The sequence below is a fragment of the Apiospora aurea genome (assembly GCF_038362705.1).
Source record: "Apiospora aurea strain CBS 24483 chromosome Unknown utg000003l_segment0_segment0, whole genome shotgun sequence".
Classification (NCBI taxonomy): Eukaryota; Fungi; Ascomycota; class Sordariomycetes; order Amphisphaeriales; family Apiosporaceae; genus Apiospora; species Apiospora aurea.
Genome location: NW_027117390.1, coordinates 1,119,938 through 1,136,613, shown reverse-complemented (window position 1 = coordinate 1,136,613; position 16,676 = coordinate 1,119,938). Strand labels below are relative to the sequence as shown.

The 16,676-nt window shown below is 54.0% G+C and overlaps 9 protein-coding genes across 9 annotated transcripts; 2 read left to right on the top strand and 7 right to left on the bottom strand.

The window, feature by feature from the left end:
- Nucleotides 1-912: 912 nt before the first annotated feature.
- PG986_004193 (uncharacterized protein) lies at nt 913-1,698 on the top strand (the record flags this gene model as incomplete). Its single annotated transcript, XM_066840415.1, has 2 exons — nt 913-1,101; nt 1,222-1,698. The coding sequence occupies 2 exons, from the start codon at nt 913-915 to the stop codon at nt 1,696-1,698; spliced, it is 666 nt and encodes a 221-aa protein (XP_066703042.1).
- A 445-nt stretch (nt 1,699-2,143) lies between these two features.
- PG986_004192 (uncharacterized protein) lies at nt 2,144-3,117 on the bottom strand (the record flags this gene model as incomplete). Its single annotated transcript, XM_066840414.1, has 2 exons — nt 2,144-2,400; nt 2,487-3,117. The coding sequence occupies 2 exons, from the start codon at nt 3,115-3,117 to the stop codon at nt 2,144-2,146; spliced, it is 888 nt and encodes a 295-aa protein (XP_066703041.1).
- Nucleotides 3,118-3,750: 633 nt separating this feature from the next.
- On the bottom strand, nt 3,751-4,711 carry PG986_004191 (uncharacterized protein; the record flags this gene model as incomplete). The annotated part of the gene is made up of 3 exons (XM_066840413.1): nt 3,751-4,250; nt 4,342-4,613; nt 4,665-4,711. 3 exons carry the CDS (start codon nt 4,709-4,711, stop codon nt 3,751-3,753), a joined length of 819 nt encoding a protein of 272 aa, XP_066703040.1.
- Nucleotides 4,712-5,749: 1,038 nt separating this feature from the next.
- On the bottom strand, nt 5,750-6,335 carry PG986_004190 (uncharacterized protein; the record flags this gene model as incomplete). Its single annotated transcript, XM_066840412.1, has 2 exons — nt 5,750-6,147; nt 6,248-6,335. 2 exons carry the CDS (start codon nt 6,333-6,335, stop codon nt 5,750-5,752), a joined length of 486 nt encoding a protein of 161 aa, XP_066703039.1.
- A 1,358-nt stretch (nt 6,336-7,693) lies between these two features.
- PG986_004189 (uncharacterized protein) lies at nt 7,694-8,668 on the bottom strand (the record flags this gene model as incomplete). The annotated part of the gene is made up of 4 exons (XM_066840411.1): nt 7,694-8,239; nt 8,292-8,372; nt 8,433-8,556; nt 8,622-8,668. 4 exons carry the CDS (start codon nt 8,666-8,668, stop codon nt 7,694-7,696), a joined length of 798 nt encoding a protein of 265 aa, XP_066703038.1.
- A 1,040-nt stretch (nt 8,669-9,708) lies between these two features.
- PG986_004188 (uncharacterized protein) lies at nt 9,709-10,951 on the bottom strand (the record flags this gene model as incomplete). The annotated part of the gene is made up of 2 exons (XM_066840410.1): nt 9,709-10,677; nt 10,823-10,951. 2 exons carry the CDS (start codon nt 10,949-10,951, stop codon nt 9,709-9,711), a joined length of 1,098 nt encoding a protein of 365 aa, XP_066703037.1.
- Nucleotides 10,952-11,316: 365 nt separating this feature from the next.
- PG986_004187 (uncharacterized protein) lies at nt 11,317-11,951 on the bottom strand (the record flags this gene model as incomplete). Its single annotated transcript, XM_066840409.1, has 2 exons — nt 11,317-11,587; nt 11,728-11,951. 2 exons carry the CDS (start codon nt 11,949-11,951, stop codon nt 11,317-11,319), a joined length of 495 nt encoding a protein of 164 aa, XP_066703036.1.
- Nucleotides 11,952-12,708: 757 nt separating this feature from the next.
- Nucleotides 12,709-13,539, top strand: PG986_004186 (esterase/lipase; the record flags this gene model as incomplete). The annotated part of the gene is made up of 1 exon (XM_066840408.1): nt 12,709-13,539. One exon carries the CDS (start codon nt 12,709-12,711, stop codon nt 13,537-13,539), a length of 831 nt encoding a protein of 276 aa, XP_066703035.1.
- A 359-nt stretch (nt 13,540-13,898) lies between these two features.
- Nucleotides 13,899-15,959, bottom strand: PG986_004185 (uncharacterized protein; the record flags this gene model as incomplete). Its single annotated transcript, XM_066840407.1, has 5 exons — nt 13,899-14,395; nt 14,458-14,592; nt 14,668-15,342; nt 15,407-15,867; nt 15,937-15,959. The coding sequence occupies 5 exons, from the start codon at nt 15,957-15,959 to the stop codon at nt 13,899-13,901; spliced, it is 1,791 nt and encodes a 596-aa protein (XP_066703034.1).
- Nucleotides 15,960-16,676: the final 717 nt, after the last annotated feature.

Below are 16,676 nucleotides of genomic sequence, written 5' to 3'. Positions count from 1 at the left end.
TTTGCTGCCTCGCATGGACCCAGGGTCTGAGAAACCCCGACGCCCTAACATTGCTTCTGGCCATCAGGCAAGGATCTGGTGAAGAACGAGGGAAATCGAGACACAAGCCACACGTGTGGAGATATGTATTCCTCTCTCTCTCTTCTCACGTTCAGTCGGAATCTAGACCAACAATTGTTCTTGGGGGCAGCGTGCAGCGGCAAAGCCACTCAATTCCTCGCTAAAAGATTGGTAGTTTGGCCCTCCGAAGACTTTTGCCTCACCCCCCTAAACCCCCTTCTGAGGACCCCCCCCCACACCAGCACACTATTTTTCGGGGCATGGACAACCCCAGTATGTACTGCCCCCAGGCACGCTGGCGCGGGACGGCTGTGACGGTCTGTAGGTATGTCAGTGCACACATTGGCAACCACGCTCAGCTGCCGACCAATCCTGGCTGCCGGTCGGAAGGCGTATCCGAAACCATCGTCGCTTCTGACTAGCCGTCGGCCGGAAAAAGTTGCTTCCCTGGCGGTCAGCCTAGCAGCCCGAATCTTCCTGGCTTGGTCTGGCCTCGTTGCGACCGTCGATCAGATTGGGTCCCCACTGGCTACACCACCACAGTGGCAAGTGGTTCAGATCACGAACGAGGTAATAACCAAACAAGGTAAGAGACAGCACAAAACCCGACTGGGAGTCAATATTCGTGGTGGCTATCCACAATTTCCATTTGCCCATTTGGCTTTTCGGGTCTGGCTTTTGACATTCGTTTATGACTTTAGCTCGGTACTTCCTCCAACAAGGTTGTGTGCTGTAGAAAGTGCCTAGAGGCCCAACAGGCTTTCAGCTCGGCATTGTTTTCGGCCTCTCTGTTTTTTTTTCTGTCTCTCACTCCATCGGTCCGCCTCAGTGCCGGGACAGTCGACTGAGGTCATGATAGACTCCCCGAACAACAGCCGAGGCACACCATCGTTGTCAGCCCGCAACTACCGGCCCTTACGACCCGCGCCTCCAGTGGACTCAGGGCGAATAACACCGCAGCCGACGCAGTCAGAAGAGCCTCCCGTCAAACGGAAAGTTACCGAGGTGGCCTGCCAAGCCTGCCGCGCCCGCAAGTCAAAGGTAAGTTGGGATGCAACCAACCACAGCAAATGCACCCCTCCCCCCAGCTCCGAGCGCGCACCGCCCCTCCCCCCCGTCGTTTGACAAGCTCACACATATCCCTCTCTTTTGACTCTCTAGTGTGATGGCGCGAGCCCGCAGTGTGCTACGTGCGTCAAGCGTGGCACCGATTGCATATATCCCGGGGTGGAAAACCCCCAGGCTTTGCGGCGGAGGTACCAAGAGATAGAGCCCCTGTTGCGGTCCCACCAGGAGCTGTACGATGTTATCCAGAACAGGTCGGAGCAGGAAGGCTTCGAGATCGTCCGTCGGATCCGGCGGGGCCACGACGTCGACACCATCCTGAACCATATCCGGGACGGCGAGCTTCTGCTTCAGGCACAGCATGGCACCAGCCATCATCAGCAGCAACCTGCTGCCGCCAATGCTCGGAGAAGACCGTCGATACAGGCCATGCTGGAAGATGGCAGCAACACGGCAATACCTCTCAGCCGTAACCCGTCGACATCGCCATCGCTTACGCGGTCTGCGACCGATGCCATGTCTATCTTGGCAGTGTGCCAGACCGACCCATCGACGACAGAAATACGGCAATGACATTCGGGGTATGCGGTGTGTGGATTTGCCCTCGCGGCATTACTAAGTGCCCTTCACAGTCGACTTGGTCAACAAGATATCCCAGATACCCCATTATATCAAGAATCACAGGCCACTGCAGAGCCTGCGTCACTCATAAATACGTCATTTGTACCAGTACTGTAGTGATTTCGTGATGAGCGGATCCTGGCTCCTTGCACACTTCTATCCTTGCTACAGGAACAGCTAGGCGGATGCATCCAGCTACAATGGACGCAGGATTCATTCATACGGATCGTACATAGGTAGGTTTTGCCCTGTCTCAGCAAGTCTTGCCCTCCAGCTCTATTTAACAAATCGGCCACACTTGCTCCTTCTCCTTTTCTCCCCCGCGCAGCGGTAGCCATGGGTCCGCCCAGCCGCTTTAGTGCCCGTCGATCAGCCGCCACGCGCACTCTCCGACAATCTACCGATGTGCCGGCAGTATTACGGCCTCTTCAATCTTGCTGCATCGTCTTTCCCCAGCATAGACGACGTGGCTGTCTTTAGTGGGGTCGGCCATGAGTTGGGCCACGTCCCGAGCCGCATCCGCCACGATGACCTCGAGGAGTTCACTATCGGCCCGCCCCGGCATTAGCACATTGACACGAACAGAAAGCGCGGCCATGTCCAGGTTGCTGTTGAGACCACGTGCAAAACCGAGGATACCGTATTTGGAAATGACTGTGTGGGCAGATCAGTTTTGGTTCACTCCACCAGAGCATGGAGGGAGGCTGCAAAGCAGTAAGGGGAATCGCGAGGGTGCTTACCATGGTCGACGCCGCCAGCGTCCTGAAGACCCGTGGTCGAACCGTTGAGCACGATACTGCCGCCCTGAGGATCCTGCGTGCGCATGTAGTGGTGGATCGCCAGAGTGGTCGTGTTTATGGCGCCCTTGAGATGGACGTCAAGCACCGTATGGCAGGGCTCTTGGGGCTCGCCGTCGGCGCCAAGGGCCATGGCGGTCACGTAGTCGCCGCGGAGCGGGACGCCCTCCGCGTTGGCGAAGACGTGGTCGATGCGGCCGTGGACCTGGATGGCCCGCTGGAACAGACGCACGAGGTCCGCCCACACGCCCATGTCCGTCGGGATGTACGTGAAGAAGGCCGCGGCGTCGGAGCCCGCGGACGGGTAGATGACTTGCGGCGCCGGCGGCGGGCGCTGGTCGCCGCTGACCACGGCGGCGCCTAGGCCGAGGAGGAGCTCGACTGTTGCGAGCCCGAGGCCTGATGAACCGCCTGTGGGCGAGGCGAGGTGTACACTATTAGTCTGACAGCACTTGTGAATAATGTGGTGTGGTGGTGACACCGACGCAGAGTTGTGAAAAACTGTACCTGTCACTATTATCACCTTCCCCCTGAGTCTCGTCAAGTCTCCATCTTCAATCGTGAATTCGGCCATGCTGGCCCTCTTTTGCGCGCGTGTAGATTGTTGCAGTGGTGTATAGCCCGAACTTGAGATGCAGATAAAAGAAAATGGTCGTGATGAGGCTTTTTGGTTGGGCCTGGAATTTAGAACAGGTGTTTGTCTCACTCACAGCAAATTCATCTCATGGTTTCTTTTTTTTTCTTTTTTTTTTTTGGCTCAAGTCGCGTCATCCGCGAGGTTGGGCTGGATTTGGGGGCGGCGGGGGTTGACAACAACGGCCGTATCTGTGCCGCACAACCTTGATGAGCGCCAGTCCATTTTGAGCTTGTGTGGCTTACAGTGAACCTTGGTCCCGTATACCCTTGGCGTGTTATCCGCCTCGCAGGAGTCTAGCTAGCATGACGTAGCAAACAACGTGGCAGGCTGGACTGCATAGGCCAGGCGTAGAAGGACTAAAAAGTATCGCACCTTACTTGCGTGGACGCGAAATTGGTCAATTTCCATCTGGGAGTGACCAAACACTTTCTGAATTCATTTCCGATAATTGTCAAAGTATTGTTCATCCGAACTGCTGGCTCCGTCGTGTACGTGAGCTACCTATGAACTAATCGTCTTCGCCTGACCCCAGAAGTCTTCCCGTCTAACCGCCCAAGCAGTATCAGCAAATCATTTCTTCGAGTGAGACTTGTGCTTATGAGATCTATGCTTCTTTCCCGACTTTTTGCGAGAGTGTCTCTGGGCTCTGGCATCGCCCTCGCTCTCATTGTCGTTATCGCCCTCGTCTCCCCAACTCTTCTTGCCGATGACCTCGAGCAGGTCGGCCGAGAAAGCGGGGATGTCGCGGATCCTCTCGTAGAAGGTGGTGCTGTCTCCAATCCTCTTGAGGCAGCGGGCGAAAAAGTTGACGTAGACGGCTCGCAAGTCCGCCTGCTGGTGCTCCGGGCGAGTATACGCGTATTTGACACCGTCCAGGATCCCGTTCACCACGATCGTCTTCTCGGGGTTTTGCGCGTAGCACTCGAGGCGGGCGTCAAGGGCTTTGCTGCACATGGCCACCAGAGCCTCCTTAAGTTCCCAGAGATCGAAGTCGCCGCTCATTCGGTGCAGCTGCGCGATGACGACGTTGTCGGGCGTGGAGGTGTTGTTGAGGTGCTCATGATCGAGCACTGGTCAATTGTTAGCAGCTATGCGTGATTGTGGTTCAAGGTGACTTTGTGTCTTAAGCCTCGGGGGAAAAGACTAGACATGATTACTCACCTCCTGTATAAATGAAGTACAGAAAGGCACGCACCAAGAGGTGATAGTACCCCTCTAGCTCCAGCTCGTAATACTGCCCCTTCTGCGTAGCAATTACCTTTGTTAGTCTCTGCGTCCGGTAATCCGTCTCGCGTGCGGTCCTTACTTTGCTAAGTGTCCAGATGCGATCATTGAACCAGGCACATCTGGAGGCAAGAATGTTTCGGTGGACCAGCCAGTGCTTGCCGTCACAGATGATCTTCATGTCTGCGTAGATCTGAGTTTTCCACAGGCTACAGAGCGAAATTAGCATTGGTAGAGGGAAAATGCAGTGGCAAACTTACAGGTCATCGCCCTTCCGGACGATGGCGGAGTTCCGGGTGGTAGGCATTGTCAATGAAGTTCGAGTAGCAAATAACTGAGTGAGGGTCAGTAAGAGTTGCGCGTTGGGTGGGGAGATTTAAGAGAGAAGAGCAAATAGCGACTGTGATGAGCTCGATAGTGGTTGTGGAATTGAGCGAGTATGAACGATGCAAACAGGTGCTGTAGTGGTAACGAGAACGATAAGTAGTGATGGACTCGATGAGGGTAACACGAAAGCAATGGGGAGGATGGAGAGTGAAGAGGAAAAAATAAAGGTGGTTTAGATCTCAGCACCCTTTAATATGAAAATCAGAGGCAGGGTTGGCCATTGAATATAGTGAATTGAATGTAAGCCGAGAAATCTACCACGACCCCTGTATTTATATTGAACTATCAGGCACATATGTTATAGCAGAGATAGAAATGGAAATAGAAAAACTAGAAAGTTCAACTTGCTAACCATCCACTAAAGCTCTGAGAAGTATATAAATTCATGGGTAACTGGTACAACTCTACTTTGCCACATGCGTCGGGTTCCTCAGCTGGCATGAACAGCCACTCGTCACTTTTTGGGAGTTCCTTCTGAAGTGAAAAATGGTGGCCATATTGGCGTTATTGATGGTGTCTGCTCGTCTCGGTTGATCGACAACGGCGCCATGTATATCACACCAACCAACATGGCCAGTATCTAAGTAAAACCATGATGAGCGCCAGTCCATTTTGGGCTTCGTGGCTTATCCCCTTGAGGGCGATAATTCTGTCTTTAATATGGTAGGTATTTTCCGCAAATATATCGAGTAGGATAAGGGTGCATATAAGCGTTTACTGAAACCATATGAGGGCAGGGTCTGAATATCTCCAACTTATATCCCAACGGCAAATCTAGGTAAAACGTGTAGTGAGCTATTAGCTACTTAATTATCATCAGCTAATCATGAATAACCTCCATTGATTCTAGAGTCGCTAACGCCATATAGCTCTTTCTAGTGACGCTTTGTTACGGTTGACTTCGCCCAAGACTTCTTGCCAGACTGAGTAGGTTTCCTCAAGCTTCTCTTGGATAACCTCACTTCTTCCAGCCCGAGAGTCCGGGGTGCTCCAGCAAGTCGACTGAGAACATCGGGACGGCTCGGATCTCCCGATAGAAGTACTTTTCCAGCTTCATGGTTCGATAAATCTTCGCAAAGAACTTTACGTAAGCGCGTCGCAGCTTCGCCTGATCGTGCTCATCGCTAGCATAGGCAACCCGGATTCCACGCAAGAACTTGTCAATCTGGTACTTGCTCATGGTTTCCACGGGGTCCGCCTTGTAATACTGCAGCGTGAGGTCGAGGTGCTTCTTGCAAAGAGCCAACAGGGCGTTTCCGAACTTCGGGAATTCGAGCTCGAGGCTCATGTCGTGCAATCTGGCAAGGGCCAGGTCGTAGAAAATCGACTCTTCCTTCAGCTGCTCGTGGACGACTTCTGTGAAAGGGTTAGTAAACCTACTAAGTTGGATTCGCGATGGCATTTGTCTTGGGCTCGGGGAAAGGGAAGGCTGGTAAGGATAGGCATAACTACTCACCTCCATTGTAGATAAAGTATAAAAGGCAGCGCACCCGCTCAAACGTGAATTCATCCAGCTTCAGCACATAGTACTTGCCGTCATGCATCGGAAATGGCTCAGTCAGTATCTGCATCAACACCATCCTTTTCATCTCTGATGCTTACCCTCTCGAGTTCCGAGATGCGTTGATGAAACCAAGAGCACCTTGAGCCAAGAATGCTCCGGTGAAGAAGTCAGTGTTTGCCGCGGCAAATGATCTTGATATCGGCACGCTTGCCGGTATCCGAGAGGCTGGGAGGATGTGTTAATACTCGTGGCAAGGTTAGAAGATGGCATACGTACACCTTGCCGCCATATTGGCTGAGAGTGGAATCTCTCGTTGAAGACATCGGGCCGATCGCTCCTCTGTTACGGCAGTGAGCCAAAGTGAGTGATGATGAAGAGGAATGGTGTTGAGATCTGAATACAAGTGATAGGAGGGGTATAAATAGGCAAAAATGGGACTCATTGAATACAGGATTTGGGCTCTCGAGAAGATTCGGGTTCCTATATTCAATTATAGAATAGGACCAACATACTCCAAATAATATTTAACCAGCCCTCCATCCACCTCAGTCTCGGTATGTAGATGGTGTTTGAATCTTAATGTAACCCCCGTCACTGTGTTTCCCTGGTAATGCAGAGCGTCGCCTCTTTCTAGGGATTTATCAATTTACTGAAGTCATCATAGCCGTCTTGATAAGATTCTCCGAACAGTTTCGTCGCATTGGAAGAGCTCCCCTGGCATTACCCTTAGATATTCGTTACTGCCATTGGGCATCACTAAGTTGGAACCTGAATGATCAACAATGACCATCTCACAGCACTCTGGGGATACAGAGAGACTTTGAGATTTGGATGCGTCCGAAGGGCATTGTATCTATTTAAATAGAGGAAGTGTGACATCGTATCTAAGCCAACGTACAAGCAGAGAGATGTTTGAACAGAATCGGAAGCCGCGATGCTATTGCCAACCCAACTGCTCACGGCGATTTGTAAAGAGATAAATTATCGAATGACACAACGGTCCCTCATAGTAAGCGTTGAGCCACGGAAAGGAGTGGAACCTTGGTGCAGATCACTGGGGAATTACTTGGTGGCACACGTCCGCGTTGTAAGCTTTACAGAAACTGATGTATACGACAGGTGACAAGGTATACTTGACTTGGTGCTGTAGCTACATCCAGATGGCAGGTGGGTGTTTGCTGACAATCAAGTGGTATTACAATTACTCGTATTCACGCAGCTCAACATGGCCCGGTATCCTCTACGCAAACATTCGCCATGATTTTAACAAAGAGCTTCATTCCCTAGCAACTCCAAAAACGCCAAATTCCATTACAATCCTACAAGAAAGAAAGCCTCCAATCCAATATACCGCCTCCTCGCGTCAAAATGTCGAGCCAACCGTGAAGTAGTCTCGAGTTAGTCCTGCTCCCAGGCGGCCTTCATGGCCGCCTCCAGGGACGGCGTCACATTGTTACAGACCTGCACCGTGTAAATCGTGGTCTCGAGCCGGTCGCGGCCGGCGTTCTTGCGGCCGACGTTCTCCATGAGGTCGACGGAGAACATGGGGACGGCGCGGATCTGGCCGAAGAAGTAGGGGTCGTTCTGGACGTTGCGCCAGCACTCGGTGAAGAAGTGGACGTAGAGGCCGCGCAGGGTGGCCTGCTGCTGCACGTCGCCGGCGTAGGCGATGCGGAGGCCGCGCAGCAGCTGGTCGATCTGGCCCGCGGTCAGCTTCTTGCGGGGGCGGCAGCTGAAGTACTGGATCCCGCTGTTGAGGAACTCGATGCCCGTGTTCAGGACGGCCGTCTGGAACAGGGGGAACTTGAAGGTGGCGCCCAGGCCGTAGAGCTGGGCCAGGACTTCGTGGTCGAAGAAGGTGTTGGGTTGGAGGCTGTTGTCGTTGATCTCTGTTGGTGGGGGGTTAGTGGATGTCTGCCAAAGCAATAGAATGTTTCCAAAGCGCTGTGGAACTGCAGAGGGGGTGGGGCTTGGGCGGCGATGAGTAAGTACTTACGAGTGCTGTAGATGAACGACAGAAGAGTCTGGAGCAAACCGGGGAGAAGCGGTCCAGATTGATCTCGAGCATGTTGTTATCCTACGAAAAAGTAATTTCAGTTGGCGGTATTCTCAGCTGCTATATGTGTGGTTCACTCACGCTGAATTGGTTCCCCATCTTCTCCTTGAACCAAGGGCAACGGGAAAGGATTGCTCGATGGAGGAGCATGGACTGGCCGCGGCAGGTGACGCGGACATCAGAGTACTGGCCAGTTTTCCAGAGGCTGCGAGGAGGGAAGGTTAGTAGTCAGTAGTAGTATGCGGCAGAATGATCGAATTCGCGACGTACTGGAGATCACCCTCCTGGCTGATGACGGGATGCTTTTGCGAAGGCATTGCGTTGCAACTTGGTAGCGATGACGGTTGCTACACTCGGTGAAGGGTCTGCGACAAGCAGGCAGAGGGCTGGCAGGGCTGGTAGCAAAGTGAGAAAGATGAAGTCGCGTGTGCGATGTGACGTCTTCAGGTAAGTTCAATTGCGTTTGATATGTCTCGAGAATGGAAAGATGAGATGTGAAATGCGATAGCAAAGGATGAGAAAGAGTCGTCTCGAGGTGCGGAGATAGAAGGTTGATGGTGTTTATCCAAGTGAATTGGGGAAGGCTGGATGCTTTCACAGTCCAGGTCAAGGTTGATGGGTGAGAACACGAGACGGGAATTGACAACTGGTGGATGAAACACCTGCTTAAGTACCCAAGGACTCAGCACGGATTGAGAGCTGGATCAGTAAGTTGCTGATTTGCTTGCCCGGCCCAGGTCCGCCGCAGTGAATCCTAATAAGCTCCTCAGATACACAGGCAGTTCACTGGCTGCTCACTTCAGGTTTAGATCAGGTCGTATGTTATTGCTCGCTCAGCCCTATGAGAAAAACGGAAACCCTCCCCATGCACCCCTTCGTAGTCCCGCATGGTTAAGCTTAATGGCAGATGCCTCCTCCCTCGCCATTCTCCACATCATTTGATACCAACCAAGAGAGGCGATAGCAACGATTACTTACAACCGCTTCCAATGATTATGTAGGTAGATGTCAAGACTTGCGCCGGCAACAAGATGTAATATCACCCTTCCCAGCGAGTTTATTCAACTGCCAGTTCGTCGTCACACGCTGTCGGTGGATGAGGCAGACAAGACGCAGATGAAAAGTACCATTTCAATACATACCTATAACCGCCTTCACATTCCTACCCAACATGAAGTGTCCAACCTTGGCAAAGGCATTCGAAGTTGCATACATTTCTAACTGCCCCATGAGGTTGCTTTAAACTATTCCGAAGCCCTAGCGCCGGCATTGACCGTCGACGGTAATATCACGTGATGGAATCCACATCAATCTTCCTTAACTTTGGTTTATATTGTCTTCTGATCATGTCTGATGGCTACTTGCCTGACATACTCTGGTTGTTTCTATTTACATCAAAATAATGGCCATGGTCCAGGTCTTCCCAGCTATCTGTGTCCTTTGGTAACGCAGAGACCTGCTGTTGACTGGCCCCACCAGGTTGACCACTGACGGCTATATCGCTTCCCAAGATCGGTTCGTGCAGTGAAGTGTCGTCCTGTAAAGGCTCACACGGGTCTGGTAGGTAAGCACAGTAGACCTCGTTCCTGCGGTATTTGTTGCGGAGAAGGTTGTGGGCATGGTATGCCTGATTCACATAAGAGCCGAACCTGTATTCCACCACCATGACGTCGGGAGTGGACTGCTTCACAATGACTTGATCCATGACAAAGTCGAATTTTCTGTCGAACCAGGGCAGCAATTCACTGCGCGCAACCTTGTCGGGGTGCCCTCGCACTTTCAAGACCCGGGACCTTTTGCTGTGTCGCTGTGGTTCCACCTTGACCCGGTTCCAGTACGTCCGCAAGTCGCGCCCCTCGAAACCGAAGCTCTCGGCCGTTACTGCGCGCAAGACTCGGGACGCTCCTTCTCGATCCCACATTGTCACTTTCACGGCGGCGGTGGGGACGAACGGAAGAGCGGGTTTTAAACTGACAGCCGCGATCTTGCCGAGCCGTCGTATTTGAACTTGGTTGATGAACTCGGGAATGGTTACGGTGCTGGGAAGTCCAGTCAAAAGCAAGCAGCAGTTGTTGTCCTCGGTCAGAGCGGTCGGTCCGGTTGGTTCGTGGTACAAAGTGCTATGGGAACTTGGCCACGGCGTATGGTGCTCTTGGGGCTGAACCAGACCCTCGTGTCCGATATAATGACGGATGCCGGTCGTTATCTCTTCCGAGGCTGATACGGGCGTGATATCATTCGTCGAGGTAAACCTCTCGAACCCTAGTTCCGTGTGCGGGGTGGTTGCTTGCGCTGGAGTTTGGCTGGCGATGGAGTTGCGAAACGCCTAGGCCGTGAGGAATATGTTAGTGTTCTATGACAAGGAGTTTCAAAGGAAAAAATAAAAATAGAAAAACTGGCCTTCCTTCGCCGATCGCCAGGGAAATCAGAAGAAAAGAGAAAAACGATCATCTCGCTTGTGAGTTACTTACCTCGCGGACTTCAGACACGGAAGAGCCCCACCCTGGAGCCAACTCAGGGCGTGTGGTTCGGATGGGTGGTAGTGGGGTACTGCCTTCTCGCAGCTCATCGAGAAGGGATTTGAGATCTTTGTGATCCATTTCGCCGGCAAAAGTGATGTCATTGGGGTGTTGTTGTGACAGGGAAGGGGAGATACTGAGCTGGCTAAGAGGTAACTGAAGGGCCAGAGCGGGTTGAGTGCTAGACGTAGGTGGCAGGTTATTGGTCTCCAAGATAAGTACAAGAGAATTTATATTTATTCAATAGACCACCCCCAGACCGGCCCTATACACTTAATTTACCATGGCTTGTAATTGCCTTCTAGCAACTGTATTCTATATAGGGGAGAGGAAATGGCCACTTGCGTAAAACAGCCCCATCACTTTCTGGGCGCCTACTTAGAGAGTTGAGATACCAATGCCTTTTAGCCTTTAAGATTTGCTACTATTTTCAACGGCTATGTCCATCACAATGTTTGTATCAAACCCCATTCGATCCCATGTGTCTGAGCAGCAACTGTTTGAGGACTCCAGATCGCCTGCAGGTCGTAGCCGAGGAAGGCAATCTGGCGAGACTGGAAATCTTGCATAGGTCTCTGAGCCTCGGATCTGGTCCGCATGATGACCTTGACGGCGCATACGGTGTAGCCATTTATGGGAGAGCTAACATGTATCGCTGCGATCTTTACGGCAAATTGTCTCCCAGGCTGATCCAAGCATTGGTACCGTAACAGAGTTCTTGGAAACCCCATCGCATAGATAATGCAATTTCGCTCTTCGAGCAAAAGCGTCACCGCCGCTACTGCCGACTTCGTTAAATGGCTCATGACTGACCGCTTTAGGACTCAGGGCTGTTTGTTTCTGACATTTAACATTACATGCTCTGCCTAATACGTTTGGTCAGGGGCTTCTCGTCATCGGATGGTATGCCACCAGCAGGAGGAGGCTTCCAGGTGTTGTCCCACTCCGAGCTGGGAACGACAATCTCCGTTGGTGTACTCGGCACCAATTGCTGCATAATGGGGAGCATGAGCTCCCGCAACATCGCGTCCAGCCAGAGAAATGCTGATGGAATTTGCCGTAATCGTCCATCGAGGTCCATGATATCACCTTAAGATGGATTTTTTCTTACTGTGCTGTATGGTGTAGTCGATCGTTGTGAGGATGAGAAGCTGAGCTACCCGGGGTAACTGCTCACCATGCCCCTTTGGAAAAAAAAAACTGATGTTTTTAATAAGTAACTAGACGACACTGAGTGTATTGCCCAATATAGATATGCCAATTGAGTGGATAGAAAATTGTCGTCAGTTGTAGGAGGTATGCTAACAATAACTCATATTAGACCGTGGAAGCTTGAATGCGAAGCTCCCAGGGGCTGGTGGGGGTGCGACGTTCCCTAACTTTAGCGGCTAGCTGCCACTACCAACAGCAGTGACAGTCGGGCTCGTAACCTTGCGAGTTACTTATTCAAGTCTTGGTCCGACGTAGAAGACTTGCAGGCAATGCACCATATCAATCGAATATGCTTTCGGCTGACTGAAGTTGTCTTGCGGTTGCTCACATCTACGAAACCTGCGTGAAACCGGCGTTTACGGGGTTATGCTCATCATACGAGAGCAGGGCGAGCAAGCAGTTTTGTCGTGGTGGGTTCTGGTCAGAACCGACTGGGTGGATCGCAACAACACTTGAAATTCACGACCACCTGTCCAGATCAGTATTCAGGAACTGTTGCTTCTACAGGCCCATAGAACACCTGCGCAGAGGTTACGATCAACCGAATAAACTTTGATTAATTGACGTACTGTTGTTTTCCCCGTTGTTCTTATTGCCGCGTTATTGCCCCCCCAACTCTCGCTACCATGGCTGGCCATTCCCCCGCACGCTTCGCAGAGCTCCAAGCCGCCGTCACCGCGGCGCGCGCCCAATTCGACGCCGCCAAGGCCGCCCAACCCGACAACCTCGCCGAGGTCCTCGCAGGCGTCGAGGAGAACCCCGTGCAGATCCCCTCGCGCGACGGCGGCCGCGCCATCGAAGCGCGCCTCTACCGCTCCACCGCCGCCAAGGATGCAGCAGCTGCTTCCTCCTCGGGCCCGTCGCCCGTCCTCGTTAACTGGCACGGCAGCGGCATGGTCTTCCACATGTTCGGCCAGGACCGCCCCTTCTGCGCCCAGATGGCCCGCGACCTCCCCGGCCTCGTGGTGGTTGACGCCGACTACCGCAAGGGCCCCGAGGACCCCTTCCCCGCCGCCATGCACGACGTCGAGGACGCGCTGCGCTGGGTCGCGGCGCAGCCCGACGTCTACGACGTGGCCCGCGTCGCCCTCTCGGGCTTCAGCGCCGGCGGTCTCCTCGCGCTCGTAGCCTCCTCCTCCTTCCGGCAGACCTTCGCCACCAGCGACGACGCGCTCAAGCAGATGCAGATCCCCCCTCGTCGTCGCCGTCTACCCGCCCACGGACCTCTCCGTCCCCCCCGAGGCCCGCCAGCAGGTCGAGAAGCCCGTCCGGCCCATCCCGCCGCAGATGGCTGCGCTGTTCGACGAGTGCTACACGCCCGACCCGGCGGCGCGCAAGGACCCGCGCGTCTCGCCGGGGCGCGCCGACGCCGCACTGTTTCCCGGGCACGTCGTCATCGTCACGTGCGGGGGGCGACAACTGCGCGCCCGAGGCGAACGAGCTGGCGAGCAAACTAAAGGATGGGAAGCGCAGGGTCGTCAACGAGGTCATGGAGGGGATGCCGCACGCGTTTGACAAGACGTGCCGGCCCGGGACGGCGGAGTGGGAGCAGAAGGATAGGATGAATGCGCTTATTGTTAGGCAGCTCAAGGAGGCGCTGAATATTTAGGAAGGGCTTGGTATTCATTGGGCCCTAGATGGGGGATGAGAATATGATGAGAACGGCATAGAATATGGTTCGAGTATAAAGCGAATGGTCAAGCCTGCTGCGCAGCCAAAACCCTCATCATACGTCAATTACATTTGGTTTCTTTCTTTACGTGAGAACCAGCAAAATAGTGATACAGATATCAACAACATTCCGGTTTGCTCTGCTTTACTGCTGCTCAATAGCCCTTTGCATGCCCGCCACCCACTCGTAAAACGCCCAAGCCCCCGGGTCAGGGATCGCCTGCGCCTGCGCCTCGGCCACGTACGACGCCCGACCGAACTTGGCCTTGAGATGCCGCGTGCCCTCGGCCTTGTCGTGGGCCACGCGCACCGCGGCCGCAAAGTCGCCGCCGGTCCGCGCGAAGGACTCGGCGAAGGGGATCATGACGTCCATGACGGTGCGGTCACCCTCGCGCGCGCCCGTGTACTTCTTCAGGGTCTCGACGGCCTCGGCCAGAGCTTGGGCATAGGTAGAGGAGGATGCAGACTGTCCGCCATTACGCTTGACGGCCTGCTGGAGCGCGGAGGTGAAGGCGGAGAGCAGGATGCCCAGGATCGCGCCTAGGCTGCCGCCCATGTTGTCGACGGCGTCGGTCGTGGCCAGGAGGAACTTCATGATGGAGCCTTCCTTGTTCTCGCCGCGGTCTAGTATAGCGATGATGTCTAAACGATCTGAAGTCAGAAAATGCGGTAACACCCTTCGTACGACTTGCAATATGACTTACCTTCTGATACACCTTGGACAGCTTCGCCACAATCACCGTCGCCCATTATCATGTCCCATTTCGTCAGGTTCGGTTCCGCAGCAATAGCTGCTAAGCATGCCGTCCGGATTACGGAATCAAGTAAACTGGGTGCCACTGATTTGTTGTTATTCTGTTAGCTTCCGAGCATAACTCATATCTGCTGCTCGTTCTCCTATGCGATGTACTTACCTTTGATATCATTTTCATGCGCCAACTCCGGCCTGTGCTCTATGTGCTCGGCGGTAATCTCGTCGGTTTGAGTTTTGTATGCGTCGGGGGAAGAGACATTAGGCCAGTGGACGGCATCAGTCTTCATGTCCAAGAGATCAAGCAGCTCCTCGGCTGGCGCAGAGACCTCGTTGGCGGCGTTGGTAAGGTTGCATAGCGAGATGGAGAAACCGGGCCCGTTCAAAGAGGTCTCAAACGACCCCGACAGAATCCGTGCCGGCTTGATATTCCACGTCCGGCCCAGCTGTAGTATCGTCTCGTCTGTGAGCGCGCCCAGCTCCAGGTTGCTGACACCGCCGTAGTTGTTAATCAGTAGCACTACTGCGTCGTTGTCGTGGAACTCGACGAACGACCTCTCGGGGTCGTTCGGGTCGCAGAGAAGCTTGAGGCAGTGGCTGACCAAGTCCTCTACCGGCGGGAACGGGCTTAGCCTCTGGGCGCCCGGCTCGTTGTGGATGCCGGCTCCGACTACGACGACGTCGGAGGGCAGGGTCTCGTGCTTGGCCCGCCCTGGAACGTGGCAATGGTCGAGAGCGGACCCTATCGAGACGACTTCGGCGTTGACTGCCGTTGCCAGCTTGACACACCGGTCGAATGAGTACTTCTTGGCCGCTGCTGCTGTGGTAATCTTGGCGGCTATTGTTTCAGGGACCTGTCAGTAATGCCTTGCTGGCGCATTATATCAAAATGAAGAACTTACGGATCATGTGGCCCGGCATGCCTCTCCTGCCCACCACGGCCGACTTGCTCCTCCCCAGCGACACATCATCCGTCAACGGGATGACGGCGACATTCCTGCACGTGCCGTCGGCTTTGGCCCGCTCCGCCGCGAGGCCGAAGTGCAGCTTGTCGCCGGTGTAGTTGGTGATCATCATGATGTGCCCTGCATCCGAGGGCGTGGCCAGGACAGCCGCAAGGATCTGCTTGGTGCTGGGCGACGCGAAGATGTCGCCGCACGCCGCGGCCGCGAGCGCGCCCTGGCCGACGTACCCGGACCACCCGGGCTCGTGGCCGCTGCCGCCGCCCGAGATGACCGAGACGGCGCGCCGGTCGTGGCGCTTCTCGTACACGACCCGCTCGGACTCGATCAGGCCCAGGTGCGGGTTCGCCGCGGTGAAGGCGCGCAGGTACTTGGGGACCAGTGTGTTGGCGGCCGTCTCGCTGGAGGTAGAGATAGAGTGTAAGTAACACGCTCCGTGTCGCTGATCAATTGCTTACTCGGTTACTTACGGAAAGAAGTGCTTATCCGACATCTTCAGTGTGATGTGTCTCCTTTATTGAATCTGGCGTTGTGCGTGAGGGAGAAAAGGAAAGAAGCAACTTGAGGGCGTTCCAAGTTCAACCATCACCTAGAAATTGTCAACACCATCAACAGGCGAACGTACTCGTGGCCCTTTTTGAGATGCATCGTCCTATCGTGGATCAGCGACATTTGACTCCAGAATTCAGTCTGATCACGAGCGTCCGAAGTGCTTCCAAGGCAGACCCTTTGTTTCTGCTAGTCAATGTATGTTGCCGCGACTCGAGTCCCATCCCATGAGACCATCGGTTTCGGCTAGTGTCGGGCCCATACCCGCGGTTCGAGTCCATTGGCGGCAACTGGCCCAACGCACTTGACTAGGGGAGAGAGCGCGCACAGTGGTCTGGAATAATGCGATGGAGGATGCAGCCTAGCTCCATCCCGCATTGCTTGATTGGGAATCTCCGCGCCAGGGTACGGGTAATGGTGACGGGGGTAGTACTAGGTGCGCGAGTCAGGTGCCAGTATGGATTGTGGACTGGGAGCTATTGCGGAGCCGATACGACGATGAAAAAGCTGGGGGGTTTTGGAGTTTGCGGGGAATGGTGTTGGGGTTCGTGCAGCCCCCCTGCAGCAACATTTTCGCCAACAGCTCGCATCCCCTTTTGGCGTGCCCATTGCCCAGTCCCGGGCGAATTGACCAAAGCCCCCGAGACGAGAACTTCTCCCT